Source organism: Opisthorchis viverrini (genome assembly GCF_000715545.1).
Source record: "Opisthorchis viverrini unplaced genomic scaffold opera_v5_28, whole genome shotgun sequence".
NCBI lineage: Eukaryota > Metazoa > Platyhelminthes > Trematoda > Opisthorchiida > Opisthorchiidae > Opisthorchis > Opisthorchis viverrini.
Genome location: NW_008751684.1, coordinates 314000 through 329771, shown reverse-complemented (window position 1 = coordinate 329771; position 15772 = coordinate 314000). Strand labels below are relative to the sequence as shown.

Genomic DNA, 15772 nt, shown 5'->3' with positions numbered 1-15772 from the left:
GTCCACATCAATGGCTAGAGACATTGTCAGATATGGCCCAGTGGCGCCCTCAATGGCGCTCGTGCATCCAAGCTATTGCCTTCAATGCATAGCTCCTTTTCCAACCCCCCCCCACTTGACAGCCCACTGTACCTATCCCCCCAAAAATATCGGTGAACGAAACTGCGGCAGCTACAACCACTGTACGACGAGTACGCGGTTATTACAGTTGACAATGATTATGATGATTGTACGATATACAATTTATCTCTGGGTTTCAGGTGGGTCTTCTGTAATAAAGCGAATTCTTGCGCAGACGCGGGTATTTATCAAGGTTCCAGTAGAAGGGAAGTGTGATTGCAACTGTGCCAAGGGCCCCAAGGACAGCGAAACCGATCGTGAGCTGTCGAAAAGTCTTCAGTGACCTTATGAGTAGTATGTTACGTTTAGACAAAGCTTGAGTAGACACTATGAACGGATGATACACTCACTCACTAGGGAATCCGGTGAGGTGACTTCATGCCCATGGATTATAAATAAGACTGTGGTTCTAAATCTGTTTCGAATCGTACTGTTTCGACGCGCAATTTCCGCTCCGTAACTAGTACCGATACGAACACGAATCAATCAATAAATCCTTGTCTACCACAGCCACATGACATTGTCAGGTGCAATCCTGCTAGTCTGTTCAACTAATGATGGCCCGGAATACAGGTGAAACAAGAGGGCTTATTTCGTTTAGTTCAGTTAATCCGTTCTGCTATTCCTATGGGCTTATTTAAAGAAACCTCGAACGAAAAACCAGGAGAAAACTTACCTCAATGGAATGTCTTTTCGCACCCGCATGACCATTCGCTTTTCTGGGTCCAGATTCAATTTGAAGCAGAGTGTAATCCAGTGTGAACTTTTCTGATCGAAATCGGGGTGATTTTTGTCCCGACAAGTACTACTGACCGTGGAACACATATGAGATCCACTCGTATTCGAATTTACAATTTTCCCACTTTCTTCACTCCTTACCTGACCAGATATCTGAATGTCACCTTCTTGAGACAAGTAAGGTTTGCAATTCCGTATCCGAGATGTCCCGTGGTCGGATATGTTTTCTCCACCAGAGTGACAGGCATATTTTGGCCAATATCCAAAGCACGGCGGTAGGATTACGTTTCTTGAGTTCCTACTTTCTAATTTGATAGGTGCCTTAAGTTCTCTAAACCATGAGTGACTGAGGGAATGTTCGATTTTGTTCACCGCATCACTGTCCCAATGGTTCCGTTTTTTACGGCGTAGCTTCCTTTCTGGCATTCAGACGAAGCTAACACGAGCAATGTAGGTCAGTTGCACTCATAATTCTGTCCAAGGTCGGCTTCGAATTCACGATCGATATGACAAGCCTTGTGTAGTTTGCGTACATTAAACGGAGGAGCACACAAATTTCATCGTGATTGTCTGCTTCTCCGAGGCGCTTTTTCGCCCACAATCTCTGGTTAAGCGGAAAATTAGTCATCTTAAATGATTTTGCCATATGAAACCTGAGTTATTTTGAACAATGATGCAAGTTACTGTGATGTTAAATCCCTCAGTGTCTCAAATTGTGTTTTCAGTACAGACGACTAAAGTACAACTCCATTGGTCAACCAACTTGCTATTGATGGTAAAAATACCGTTCAGCTGTAACACCCTTCCGCTGCCATGGTTCCATTGGTCAACCAACTTGCTATTGATGGTAAAAATACCGTTCAGCTGTAACACCCTTCCGCTGCCATGCCAAACAAAGGAAGCATGAGGGCTGGAATACTGCCAGTTTGCCCAGTATTCGTGGACGGGATATCAATTTACTGCCTGAAGTGCAGTGACTCATTCGTTAATTTGCCCATGCGGTCGTCTCTCTCAACCGATCACCTCTCTTTTCAATGCTGTTCGTTTGAGAACGCCAACCGTAGTTCTGTGTATCACCGAACAAGTTACGTACTAGCCTGGTTGGTGATAGTTGCGTGTTGGGCTGATGATTCGAGCGCTTCTTGACTGTTGAGCAAGGCTTTGATCACAGGATGACAAAATTTATACTCTCCAACCAGTCACACCACGAAGGAACGCATTAACCGATAAGAATAACACTGGATTACTCGCTGTATACTGTCCAATAGGTGCTGTTCAGTGAACTTGGCACCCTCCCACCAGTTTCTACAGAACAATGAACAATCGTTCATGTGTAACACTCTTACAGTGACTCTATACTTATATTAAAAGCCCTAGAGTGAAAAGAGAAAAAGAGTGGGTGAGGGAGGGGACCTAGAGCTGGCCTATGTCAAGCATCCTAAAGTGCATACACCTCCAACCGCTCAATCAGACAATAGAAATTGACAGCACGAACGCCACTGACATCGATTAGCCGCCATTTCTCGCAGCGTCTCCAGCCAATCTCAAACGGGATTACGGGGACCCATCCTGTAAGGCGGACAACACCAACAATACCCAGACTCTTCCTGATCTCTCACACCTTTCTGCCAAGTCATGTGCTGTCAACCGCGTGGTTCGAGCCATCCTGAAGGAGGTACGGAGAACAACACTCGTCTCGGTAGACGATTTTTCGGCATGCGTAGCACATGACTGAGCCATCGTAGTCGCTGATGCTGGATGTTTTCTCGGATTGAAGTGCCTGCAGCACAACCAAACACCTGTTTTCTAATTACCTCGTCACTAACACGCTGACGCCATCCAAAATCAGCCACGATTCTGAGACATCGGTGGTTGGAAACCTGGAGACGCTTCACATCATTTGTCCGCAGAGGCTATGTCTCGCACCCATGCAACAACACAGCCCTTACTGTAGCCTGGTACACACGACAGGGGTAGTCGAGATACTGGAGTAGGAAGGGAGAGATAGACCTTTTGGTGAGGAAGTTTGTATCTGAACCACAGCGCTCCGAACCCTCAGGTTCGAAAACTTATCATAGGTACCTGTAATAAGTTGTCTTCTTTAAATATCTCTTTTCGACTTTCTTTTAATTCTGCCGCAGATAAACTGTGTCTGTAAATGTAAACCAAGCTGTTATTTTCTGATTTATAGAAAATCGAAACGTGTTTTACAAGCTTACTCTTTGGCTTCAAGAAATTTTACCGAAGACTACGTCAGGCGGCTGGATGAGAGCAACCTAAATCAGTCTTCTGTAATGTTCCAAATCTTTTCTACAGCCGTAGCCTTCTAGAGAACGTGATATTTCTTCTTCGCGTGAAGCTACATTAATTGGAACTTTCTCCGGATAACTCGACGATGATGAAACATTCTTATACCTGCAGAGTCTCGTTCCCGATCAACGCACAGTGGTGTCCTACCATGACTTGTGGTAAGGCCTTGGTTCTCGAAATAGCGAGGTGTTCTTCGGAGGGACAGCCTTCTACGATGCACCAATCGCGGTTGTTGAGGTTCCCGCCGATACGGAACTTCAAGTGACGCGTAGGTTCGACAATACCGAACAGCAAAAGGAAGAATTGGGTTCGAAATTCTACGGTACTATTTACACAAGGGTTAGCAAATGTGTACAACAAACCGCGATCGTCCACGTTCGTAGCGTCAACAAGTTCACAGGTCTGTCACTGACGCGCACAGCGCAGTGTAAACGTCCGCACAGCGGAATGCTGACTCAGTAGTCTGGGTTGTGGCCGTCACCCCGACGACGGTCTCGTGATGCTCATCGGCCGATCGATCACACGGAACTCATGAGGAAACAAGTCATACGAACGCGCATGGGTTAGGTCAGCTGCGCACATTCACACACAGACACACATGCCAACACACAAGTGTCGGACGGGACTGCCTCTGCGGCAAGGTGAGTACAAAGAGCAAAATGAGGGAGGTTAACAGTACATAGGTGGAGTAAACAGATGAATGGTGGAATTAATGAGGTCAAGTTATATTCCACAGCGGTCATCTAAGATTTCTGAAAAGAACGTCGAAATTTAGCCATTTCTGACAGGTCAGTGTGCAAAGCTTGTTGTATTGATATGCAAGAACCAGTTGAGTAGCCTACAAGTCAATGAGACCAACCTTCATCTCGGTTGAACCGCGACCGTTTCATCCAAAACCAGGGCCAAGCTCTCCGTTTTTTTGTCGAATTCCTTTCGAACAGGTACTACCACGGTCTGGCAAGCATGCTCAGATTTCGGTAATTTCTAAGACGTGAAGTTGTCTCCGGCTTGATTTTTCTACTTTGCACCTTGGTGTCATCCATAGTAACGAGTGTCTTGACCAGGATTTCCGTAGTTCGAACCCAACCCCGGCATCTCGGCTGCTCGTGTCTAGGCTTGAGTAGTATCTAGGCCGTGTATCCAACGTTCATATGTACGTACTCTTGGAACAAACCCTGTGGAATAGCGGGAAGACCGTAAGTTCAGGTCTTTCTTGGGATATGACGAATGCGACTATTCATCAAGAATATCGGACTTACCTTTTTTGAATTCACAAATTGTGAGTTAGCAAAAAAGGATATACACACAGAGCCGAACAACACGATCCCTTCATCCCCATCAGTAGTAGTAGTAGTATATCCCCCTTACTCGCTACCCTTCTTCTGACCTTCTATCAGCCTTTATGGAAACTGTATTCTCTACGCAAACATGCACTATGTGCCTTCAAATGAGACCTATGTTGAAGCTACGCCTTAGACTCACGTCAGTTACGTAGATGCTCCACGGGAACACTAAAAACAAAGTGAACGGATCCTTATATGGACTAAACTTAACAGAATATGGGCCTGTACAGTTCTAAGAGGAGGGGGCCGAAAATTCACTTTCACTGCGCGTTTTTCGACTTGGAATTCAGTAACAGAAAAGTCAGCTGATTTATCGTCACATCCTGCCTCACACTGGTGCACCCATCTAGCCAGAAAAGCAGGAGAATCGCGTTCCAGACTCACTGTATCTCTCACCAGTTAGTCATCGTCCCGCGATTGCGAACCCTTGTTAAGACTCGTCATGGTTTACGAACGACTACTCTTCCCGTTGGAATTGCAGTCTAAACTGCAAACGATTGACGAACCTTGTAGCTACGCGGTCACCTACATACTTGACTGTTCATAGATCATAGTCGCTCACTGGAGCACGAGACTTTTTTTCACGCTCGCAAACCACTTCACATTAAAGTGACTCATCGGATCGGACATCGATTGTCGGTACCGTCTAGTGAGCGTAGCAACAACGGATGTGCTGACACACCCACGTACACGCAAACGGACCTACATATAGGGAAACCGAACACAGTCAGCACACACAGACTCGCGCGCGCTCGCGGGGAGCAGGGAGTCAACCGCTCCCCACAAGTCCACGGACAATTATGGAACACGTGTAGCAGTCGCACTGCGGAGAAAAACACGTTCCCGCCGTCCGGACTTTCACCAAGGAACTCACATACGATAAGTTCCCTGTGGACTTGCTCCCATTTCGCATCGTATTTATTTTTATACGTGTTGCAACCCTCCACTGTCAACCATACTAAAAATTTTTATTAGTGCACACACCTTCTGATTTGTATTATAGCCACCATCAGCAGTGCACTAATAACCTCATGAATCGATGAACATGTACTGCATCTGGACATGACATCAACACGAGCTGAATAGCGACTCACGTATGACCTCTTGAGTTACAGACCATCTTAGGGAATTCTAGACCCAGGAAGATGAGTTAAACTACACAACGGTTGTATCCCTCAAAGATACTGAATAGTAGTACCAATCGTAGCAGTCAGCCAGGAGCATTCCTCGTGTGTATTCTACTTTGCTGACAGCAACAGGAAATGACCTTGTCCGATAATCACCATTGGTTGTCCTGCCGTTTTGCTCACATGATGCATGCCGTGTCAACCTTTGGACTTGTTGAAGAGCTTTCAGCAACCTTGTGGGTAGTGTGTTATCTTTGGGTCACTTATGAACTTGCTCATACATGTGGCTCCAGTCCGGGTGAGTGTTAGTTCTTTCTCCCTCCGGTGACTGGTAGGTAGGGGATTTAGCATAACGCATACTGGCATACCGAGAATGAAGCACCGACCATTGCTGGTGATAGGTGTATAGCTATCAAAGACCGAGTGAACTCAGGCGGTAAGCACCAGCATCATCCAAAGACGTTTGTTAGCGGCTGCCAGACAGACCTTGGAAACGGATACATATTGACTAGTTTTGTCCAACGCACACCTGTAGATTGACGCAGATTGTCCACGTCAATGTGGAGACAATGATCAACAAGATTAGCATACTGTTGGAACACAGTTCAGAATCCCATAAACCTGATGACGGTACTGTGTTTTCCTGCGCTAAACAGGTGCGATTGACATCTTGTATCGAATGGTCAGGTTCGATGAACTGTCGATGAAGCAAGGAATGCTTAGGGAACTTAGAAACACTCCCGGGGGGCATATTTAAAGAACGATCCATGGGTTTTCCCTATAAACCAAATGATCTTTCCTTCGCTTCAGAGAGGTTTGGTCAACACTCAGTGAATTTACTGCTGGGCAGCGTTTCGCTTTTGACATAAAAGCTTCGTCAGGTCAAGTGAATAAGTGGGTAAGTAGGTTGATTGGGTTCAAGACAGTTGGGGATCCAAAATGTGGGATTTCTTATGACTAGCCGACTTGATCAGTGCTGGGTGTTCAGTCTGATGTTCCCGGTTGTTGGTTAGGGGGAGGAGTTGTATTCATGTTGAACCTAGATTTTTCATCCTTGCTTTTTCATTCTAGGTCACCTTAGTGGAATATTTCTCTTGGGGTCGTTCACAGATTTCGTTCACCTGTGTTCGTCGGAGGCTGCCGGGGATGCGGGTTGGAGGGTGGTTAATTGGATCTTACTCTAGTTGGATTTTATACTTTTAGACGCAGACCATTCCGTTGATAACTGTACACCGCCTCGTATCATCTCGGTTGATCTAAAACAGCTCTGCACACGCTTGCGAGTTCTGCACCATCTATACTCTATTTACACCGGGATGCTTGACGATTTCCACCGCGTGGGCCATCAGTCGCTATGATGTGAATCTTGAACCCCGTCTCAGGATGTCCGTATTTTCCAGTGCCAAATGCATGCCCTGCCATTGCCGAATCTTTGACTATCGCCTGATATTCATCTACGTTTCTCGTTGGTCTATCGATGGGCCGCTGATGCTCACCGATTCTGGTGTGCAATTCCCTGGCTGTCTGACTATCAGGAAGGTTAGAATCCTGAAAGCAACTTCAGAACACCCGGAACCTATTGCTCCACCAAAAACTCAACTGGAAAGCCGGCAAGCATCCAGGCCAGTCAAGCATTCAATCAATTCAATCATTCCTGCGGCCACAGGAGCACGACCGAATGTGATCAGCGTTCAGGCTTTTCACAGAGGCACGATCGATATTGATGGGTGTTCACTAACGCCTATCAGACAGCCTGGATCAATGTCAGAAACTCCCCTTTAGATATCGTGGGGCTGTTGTAACTTTTGCTCTCTCCCTCCTTGTGGGAATATAGCTTTTGTGTTCCCTTCCGTGAGCCTTTTTCTCTCCGACACTAGGCACTGGAGCGGGTCAGTAGCAGATACCACAGGCCGGCGAATCAGCAGATATAACACTGACCTATATAAAATTTCGTACAGTTGTTACATCTTATCAACTGGGAGGCGATCCTTCCTAAGGCTTTGAACTTTGAACTATTCCCGTCCAGGGTTCACAGTCTTCACAACTTTTTCCATTGTTGGTCTGTGTCTGATACGGTCTGTGTACTAGTGTGCACAACGTTCTTCCGACGTCGTAAAGGGCCTAAGCTGCCCACGCGTGTTGAAATGAAGAACCGCTAACCAAACCGCTCACGATGGCAAGAAACTCGTTAGTTCATTCGTGCTCAAGAGAACAGTATGTGACTACTATGGACTGTCCAATAAGTACAGTCTGTTCATTGGATAAATAGCCTTTGAACTAACACCGATTTCTCTCAATTTTCAGAGTCCCCTAGGCCCAAGGTTGTCAGCAAAATATCGGTTCTGTACACAGACAATCACAGTTTGTTCAAAGAAATTTCTAGTGAAGGCCAAAGGAAGGAGAAAGGAAGGATGGACTAGTGGGGACTCGTTACACGTGTCGCCGAGTGCCTACACCACCAGACACCCATTCAGACAATGTGGAGTGGGAAATCCTCCAACTACAGGGTGTCTCATAATGAACGCAAAATTTGATTGGGTGATTAGACGCAGCCATTTAGAGGAAGGTTAACAAAATGTTTTATTATTAGTAGCCACATGATGGAGGTTTTGTACGCAAGTGTTGGCATTTTTTGTTTACAATGAATGTCAGTACACGCATTGAAATTTGGAAACTCTTATTCCTTTGGGGGAAGCACCACCGCTGCACCTCGCGGTTACAAAAACAAACATGGTCTCATCAAAGATCCTTTCACCATGTCGACCATTGCACGCTTGAGTGCGAAATTTGAGTCCACTGGATCTGCATTGGATTTTCCTGGCAAAGGGAGAAAGTCTCTGAGTGATGAAAGAGCGCCCATTGTACAGAATGCCGTCGAGCAACTTCAGTCCCAGAACACCATGGCATCTTCGTCAATAACTCAGGTGTCTCAGTTGACCGGCATTCCCTGCGCCAGCGTGCATCGTATTATGAGACGCCACCCCACCACTTAAACCAAGTGAGAACTTACCTCCGAGAGCAATTTTCTGATGAGAGAGTCATTGCTCGTGGTATTCCAAAATTTTGGCCCTCAAGGTCACCCGACCTCACACCTTTGGATTATTGGTTTTGGGGAATGATCAAGGTTCGCGTATATCATGAAAATGCACCGAAGAATTTGGTGGAGTTAAGAGCAAGAATTGAAGAGGAGTGAGCACATGTTGCGCTTGAAGAAGTTAAACATGCTGTGTCTCACATTTCAAACAGCCTCCAACTTGTTATAGAAAAAAAATTAGTTTTTTCAAAATCTTTTCTAATCTCGGTTTATTTAAGTAAACCTCCATAATGCTTGTATGTTTACCTAAAAAATGATAAAGGTATAAGTTAGCGTTAAAGTTTTAACGTGGGTATTATTTTTTACGTTTATTATGGGACATCCTGTATACATGAAGGAAGTCAGGTCACATAATTTGGCCCCTCATATTGCTAGCGCATAATAGAAAAAGACGAAAAGCCCCGACTGGACTCTCCAATTCGCAGCTTAACTCGCTGGACGTTATTGCCGGTAATCCGGTTAGGTTACTTCAATTCTATGGAGGTGCCCCACGACCCTATTAAACCAATGGGATAGATGAAATAGGCAAACGCCTAAATGCCTGGATCACGTGTCGCTCGATACGAACCATTTTTGAATCATAGCGAGGAGCTAGCCATACCACTTGCGGTAACGTCCAAGGATATGACGAGACAACCTAGACTGCAGCTCATCTTGACAGTCATCCAACTATCATATATGCTAGGTTACATGGAAGGAACTGATACACGCATCAAGATTGTCTATCCTTCGCACTGGCATCAGAGTCGAACTGCATTCGGATTTCCTTTTCACTTCAAAGCTTTCTACATGCCAGTACTGGCGGACTGGAAGACAAGCGCTCCAACACTGAAAAGCTGGCAATACTTGAGTACAGCTCACTATGAAATTCCTCGTTACGTGAAAGAGGGTTATTGGATCCCTCAAGCATTCAAGTAAGTTCGTACTTAGGTTCGATTGTCTCAAGTTCGTCATGGAATAAAAGGCTCCAGGATGCAACGAATAAGTAAACTGAACAGAACAGAATGAAAGGACCCTAGATCTTTAGTAGACAATTTGCTCTGGGTGTGAAACCTGGTCGGTACATAGCCGTCAAGTACTCAGTCGGATCCGTATCAGTCAGTCATTTGAAAATAAACAGAATTCCTGACAAATATAAAACTAACTTCCCCAGATGGAGAGGAAAACAGGAATCATGGGGTCTTTGGCAAAGATTTCAAACGGAATTTCTAGCTTTCTTTGGATACCAGCTCCGCGACCTGACGAGTTGCTTACAAGCTACTTTTGCCTTCGCCTAAGTCTTATCTGACTCCACATATTTGATTTAAATGCATAAAGGCCACCCAAGTACCCTTCTGCGCTATCCACTTAACTGATGTCATGTCATAGTTATGCGTATTTCTCCGAATCAGACAGTCAGCATTCCCGACTAATGTTTTAGTTGCTACGATATTCGACAGGTCGCGATACATGTCTAGACGTGATACACTACTCATTAGGTTGCTGAAAATTCTCCGACAGCCGAGAACCAGGTTCCCTCTTCGTGGGGATCAGCGCAATTCCCGAAATTCCGTCAACCTTAGGTCCTACTTGAAACCAAATTGCATGAAATTAGTGTATATACACTGATTTGCAAATACATTCGTTTTTGCGGGAGACTCACTTGGTAATCAACTGAATCTGTCGTTTACGGTGTTTCGGGGACTGCGTCTACCTGATGAGCCTCAAGTAGAGCAAAGAAGAGTTTTCAGCAACCTTATGAGTAGTGTATAACATTGATTGACCCTGTAGACGCAGCGTGATTCATTTGCGTGAGCTGTTGAATTGTTATCCATGCGATTCTCAGTTGAATACTACTTATCCAGCTAAGTATCATTATTCTAATAAGCTCACATGAAAGATTGGAAGCAGCGAACTCACTTTTCCTTTTATTATAACTCAGTAGCATTGCATTTCCGTTGTGATGTAGGAAACTGAATTTCATCCGTGTAACATAATCACATGAAAGATTGGAAGCAGCGAACTCAATTTTCGTTTTATTATAACTCAGTAGCAGTGCATTTCCGTTGTGATATAGGGAACTGAATTTCATCCCTGTAACATACGTGATTACCTAGTCTCCAATAATTCATCGGAACAAACTCAACTTGAATTGTTTCGCTCATGATTCAGTAACGTGTATAATTTTCCGTCTCTGGCCCGTTTGTTAGAGGTCCGGAGTTTAGGCCCTGCCTTGGTTGGAGATGGACGCCCGTTAACGCCTGCTAGAAATGGGAAAATAACTGATGGTACTTTTAACCTTCCCAAGTTGCTTTCCTCAAGTTCGACTTATTGAGTAGATGAATAAATAGTCCTACAGTCGTAACACACTTTCGGTGCATACATGTCACTTCATCCGGAGAGAGCATGATGGTTGAGTTACTGCCAGGTTGCCCGAGCCAGGACAGTCAAGATGCCGGGTTTGGGTTCGAACCACGGACCATCATGATCAATGAGTCCGCCAAAGCATCTCAAGCAACCTCTACCTTTGCAAGCTAAGCTGACGTTATGTCGGAACCACAAATATATCGAAAGTTAGCAATCGCTGCCGTGATCTCAATTCGCCTTTCGCCACGCCCTCAACACTTGTGGTGCTGCGCAAGTAGAAATCGGTTGGTTCACCGATGACCAAGTACTTTGCAGAACTTAAAAAATCCCACTCCGGATATAGACATATAACATTTGTGTGCTATTTGTCTAATACACTCATTCGCATACATGTCTTTTTTGCGGATGAAGCCCTGCTGAATCTCTCGTGCATGGTATTCCTCAACTAAATGTGCTGCACGAAGGCCGCCTCATATTTCAGTTGGTACGCTATTCGGGATATAGCTGGATGTTCTTCTCAAGCAAAATGCCCATAATTAGGTCCATGAGCTTCCAGCAACCTTATGAGTAGTTTCCTTAGGGTATATAAAACTTTACACCTTTTCACTGTAGATTGACTTCAGCATCAATGTTCGTTTTTGTTGTCTTGCTGGACGGTAGTGCAACTCTGTATCGGTCCCTTGGCTTCCTGCTCCGCCCACTATGGTATATCAAAAGGCACGGTAGCTCTACACAGCCATTTATGGAGACAAAGGAAAATTATTACAACTGTATTTATAGGGTAGTCTCAGAGTGTTCCACAAGGTCGTGCCATAATCTCCATGAGGGGGCGGGAAGCGTCGAGCCAAAGGTGCTTGATTCGGATTGGCTGGCATCCTGACCAATCAGGGTATACCTTCGTTTGGCCCGTGTCCTGCACGTGACACATCCGTCCAAATGATTTGGTGTTCGGTTATTAGGGACGGCTGGCCTCCGTACAGGTTTGTTGGTAGTGTGGAGAGATTTGAGATTTTTGTGTGGAGAGTTCGTCCTGTAAGTGAAACCAATCTATGCTGAAAAGCCGAGAAGCGCTGTACAGCTGTTTCATCCTTATTGGGAATCATCAGCAGTGCGCATCTCACGAAACTCCGGAGAGTCTCGAACCCGCGACCTCCCGGCTAGCAGTTTGAAAACTTGACCGTTTGGTCACGAGTGGCTGACCAGTAGTTTGACTAATTCGCACTCAGACACGATATAGCACCGCTCATCCTTCAATCATGGAGTGACACGTGTTGACTGTCTCCTGGAGCAACGAATTCTCATAAAGAGGTTGCCCTCATCGGGTGAAGTTTATTCTTCCACTGAGCTACTCATAGATTTTTGTTAGTGTGAGGAGATTTGGGATACTTTGTGGAGATTTCGTCCTGTAAGTGAAACCAATCTATGCTGAAAAGGCCGAGAGCACTGTTCAGCTGTTTCATCCTCATTGGGAATCATCAGCAGTGAACATCTTAATGTTCTGGGTTCGGGAATCCCTGGAGTTTCATTTTGAACTTCCAGAATACCAAGTATTGTTCCAGTATATTCTGTCCTATTGGTCAAACCTAAACTGCTGCGGGGATGGAGTCACTGTGCACGTGATCATGTTGAATACAACATCCGACAACTTGTACTATCCATGACTTCAGAAACGGTAAACGCAGAGTGACTGTAAGCACAGTTTTACTCTCGGTTTGACAAATCAAATGTGAGTTTGGCTACGGCAGAGAAGAATATGAGCTGACTTCACAAGTCACAATCACTAGATCGATAAATTAAATTTGTCCAATGGGAAACACATGCGTTACCATCGTCTTGTCATCGATTTGTGGAATACACTCGATTGTAAACTAATCTGTTTGCAAATGCACTCACCTTTCAGATCGAGCAACTCAAGGGGCTATGGTCAAAACCATAGTCTGCCGGATTCAAATGGGGATCATTTTGTTGGTGTGCATGGGAACGTTAAGATTTTGTTCCCCACAGTTTTGAAAATTGCGCACTTTTATTGGAATACTTCAGGACGCCATTTCCTAAGTTAAAGTAGCGTGAAAAACGTACGCATCCTTGAGCGCATTATCATCATCATCATCGCTTTTAATGGTATACTTCAGCACGCCATTTCCTAAGTTAAAGTAGCGTGGAAAACGTACGCATCCTTGAGCGCATTATCATCATCATCATCGACAGCATGACATCAGTGTTGAACACCGATGCTTCACTGCCGTGTAACCATGATTTATTTGAAAGCCTTATTGTAAAGAAAAGAGTAAAGGTGGACGGGGGAGGGACTTGGTGCTAGCTTACCACATAAGAACGATGTTGTCTGCGTATTCCAGATCGACAAGGTTTTCTTCACAGGCTATTTGAACACCAGGGTTTGGGAGGCCCTCCAGAGTTCGTCCCATTATTTCATCGATCACGAATGGAGAGAGTGGGCATCCCTGACGGGCACTGTTTTGTTTACGAAAGCTTTTGAAAAGCTCTCCGTACACTCCCACACGGAAGTTCGAGAATACAAAGAACGTATTATGTTTACAAACTTCCGGGGCATTCCTTGGTGGGCGAGCGTATCAAGGAGAACAGACCGATCAAGCGAGTTGAAAATCCAGGAATACTAGAATTGTGGGTCGCTTATACCTATGGCGTTGTGTGTGAAGATCTGGTCAACGCAACCCCTACCAGGCCGGAATCCCGCCTGCTGCTCTCGAGTCAATGTCTCACGAGTCACCGTAAGGTGACGAAGCACAATTGACGCCAACAGTCCTGTTACGACCTTGGTCAAGCTGATCCCCTGTGGCTGCCGCACTCACTACGTGCCCCTTTTTTGAAAACGGGCACATTCACCGATTCTCTCCAGTTGTCTGGAACAGACTCCTTTTCCCAAATGCAGGCAAACAGATCGGACAAGCGTTGATTTAGTACTTCACCCCCGTCTTTGGACAGTGCGGGTGGAGGTCATCGGGACCAGGAGCGCAAGTTGTCATGAGAACCCGTAAAAGCGAATTACAGTGTGCAGATTATGAAACCAACACAAGTCAACAGAAATTCACCCTGTTGGAAAGATTGTGACATTGCGGTAAGAAGAAACAGTGATTCAATGCCATACCACCCGAAAGAAGCACAATGGTTGATATACTTCGAGGTTTGTGACGCCTGAATAACAGCAGCAAGATGCTGAGGTTCGGTTTGAACCATGGACGCTCCGATCAGCAAGCTCGCTCACTCTGCTGTACTGCGCTAGTCAAAATAAACGCGCTACTAGACGAGCATAGTAATATCTTTCTCTTCTGCGTTTTGGAAGTGGAAGCTAGCTTAAAAAGTATTTGGTGAAGTAGGGAGCGCGCCCGACGTCAGTGAATTGGGGTCTATGATTCCTTAAAGGTGAAAGACGATGTGAATCAGAAATGAAAAACAAGATTATGCCACATAGTATTTTTGACATTGACCGGTTCGTCAAGGTCAAACACTGCTGCATGCTGCGGTTTACACACTCGTTCGTGGAGTGGCAGATTTTCAGTATAATAATGGATAGTTGGATAGGTCCAAGTTCTCAAATTCTATGCAATAAATTTGCCTCTGTCTTTCTGTATCATATTAGATGGATGATCATACAAGGTATCAAAAAGGGACATTTCGGACCAACTGAGGGAGGTTAGTTGCGAAGATCTCCCTTCGTGCTGAAACTGAGTGGATGAAGGAAGCAGCGATCCTCTTACTGGCGTGCAGAATGGCTGGCGAACAGTGTGAGCTTCCAGTAATCGGTAAAATTTGGGTCCATCGAGGCTTTGGAGATATCGATCCATCTCAGCTCGAATGGAATTTCAGCAGAGCTCCTTGGTGATGTCTACGAATTCCAACAGTTGTACAAATGTCAGTGAATGATTGTACTATCTAAGGTAGTGCAATTCAGTAGTATCCATCGAACGCCTCAGTTAAGGTGGAGCCGTTGAATGCGACCAGTATTCATTTTGTGAGGTTCCAATATGGACGAAAGCGTTTTTTGTATGTGCGGAACCTTGCAGAAAATACAGACAACCTAGCCGAAACACCGTCTACCAAGACGAGTGCCGTTCTCCGTGCCTCCTTCAGGATGGCACAAACTGCGAGATGGACAGCACATGACTTGACAGAAAGGCGTCAAAGAGATCACTAGGAGTTTGGGTGTTCTTAGTGCTGTAGGCCTTCCAGGATGGGGTCCCTGTGATCCCGTCTGTGCTCGGCTAGCAAGAAATGGCGGCTAATCGATGTCAGTGGCGTTCGTGCTGTCAGTTTCCTTCCAGATTGTCTGATTGAGCGGTTGGAGGTGTATGCACTTTAGGATGCTTGACATAGGCCAGCTCTAGGTCCCCTCCCTCACCCCTCTTTTTCTCTAGACGAACGGCAGTGAAGCATTAATGCCAATACTAATGTTGCTGTCTTCGATGATGATGATGATGATGACCATGTGATTTATCAAGTTCTTTATTTTTTTATGGAATTTTTGAACTCCATATTGTAGGTGAACGGTCCTGAGAAGCGCTCTTTGTGCAGCACATTCAGGTGACGAATAACACAAACTAGAGATTCCGTTGATTCCCCCGTGAAAACCGAGTTGATATGCAAATGAGTGAATTTGTCGGAATCAGTCCAATTCGGGTTCAAGTAGAATGTAAGGTTGACGGAAACTAGGGGAC

The 15772-nt window shown here is 45.3% G+C and overlaps 2 protein-coding genes across 2 annotated transcripts in view; one reads left to right on the top strand and one right to left on the bottom strand.

The window, feature by feature from the left end:
* Positions 1-1296: 1296 nt before the first annotated feature.
* T265_12976 (hypothetical protein) lies at positions 1297-2843 on the bottom strand (the record flags this gene model as incomplete). The annotated part of the gene is given in 4 exon segments (XM_009166590.1): positions 1297-1462; positions 2312-2427; positions 2507-2771; positions 2785-2843. Coding segments are annotated over 4 exon segments (603 nt in total), but the record flags the coding sequence as incomplete, so codon positions are not given.
* Positions 2844-9269: 6426 nt separating this feature from the next.
* T265_02316 (hypothetical protein) overlaps positions 9270-15772 on the top strand; it is a gene marked incomplete at both ends in the record, with an annotated part of 28379 nt that continues 21876 nt past the window's right edge. The window contains one exon of the mRNA XM_009166530.1: positions 9270-9646. Coding sequence (XP_009164794.1) covers positions 9270-9646 — 377 coding nt within the window. The remainder of the gene's footprint in view (positions 9647-15772) is intronic.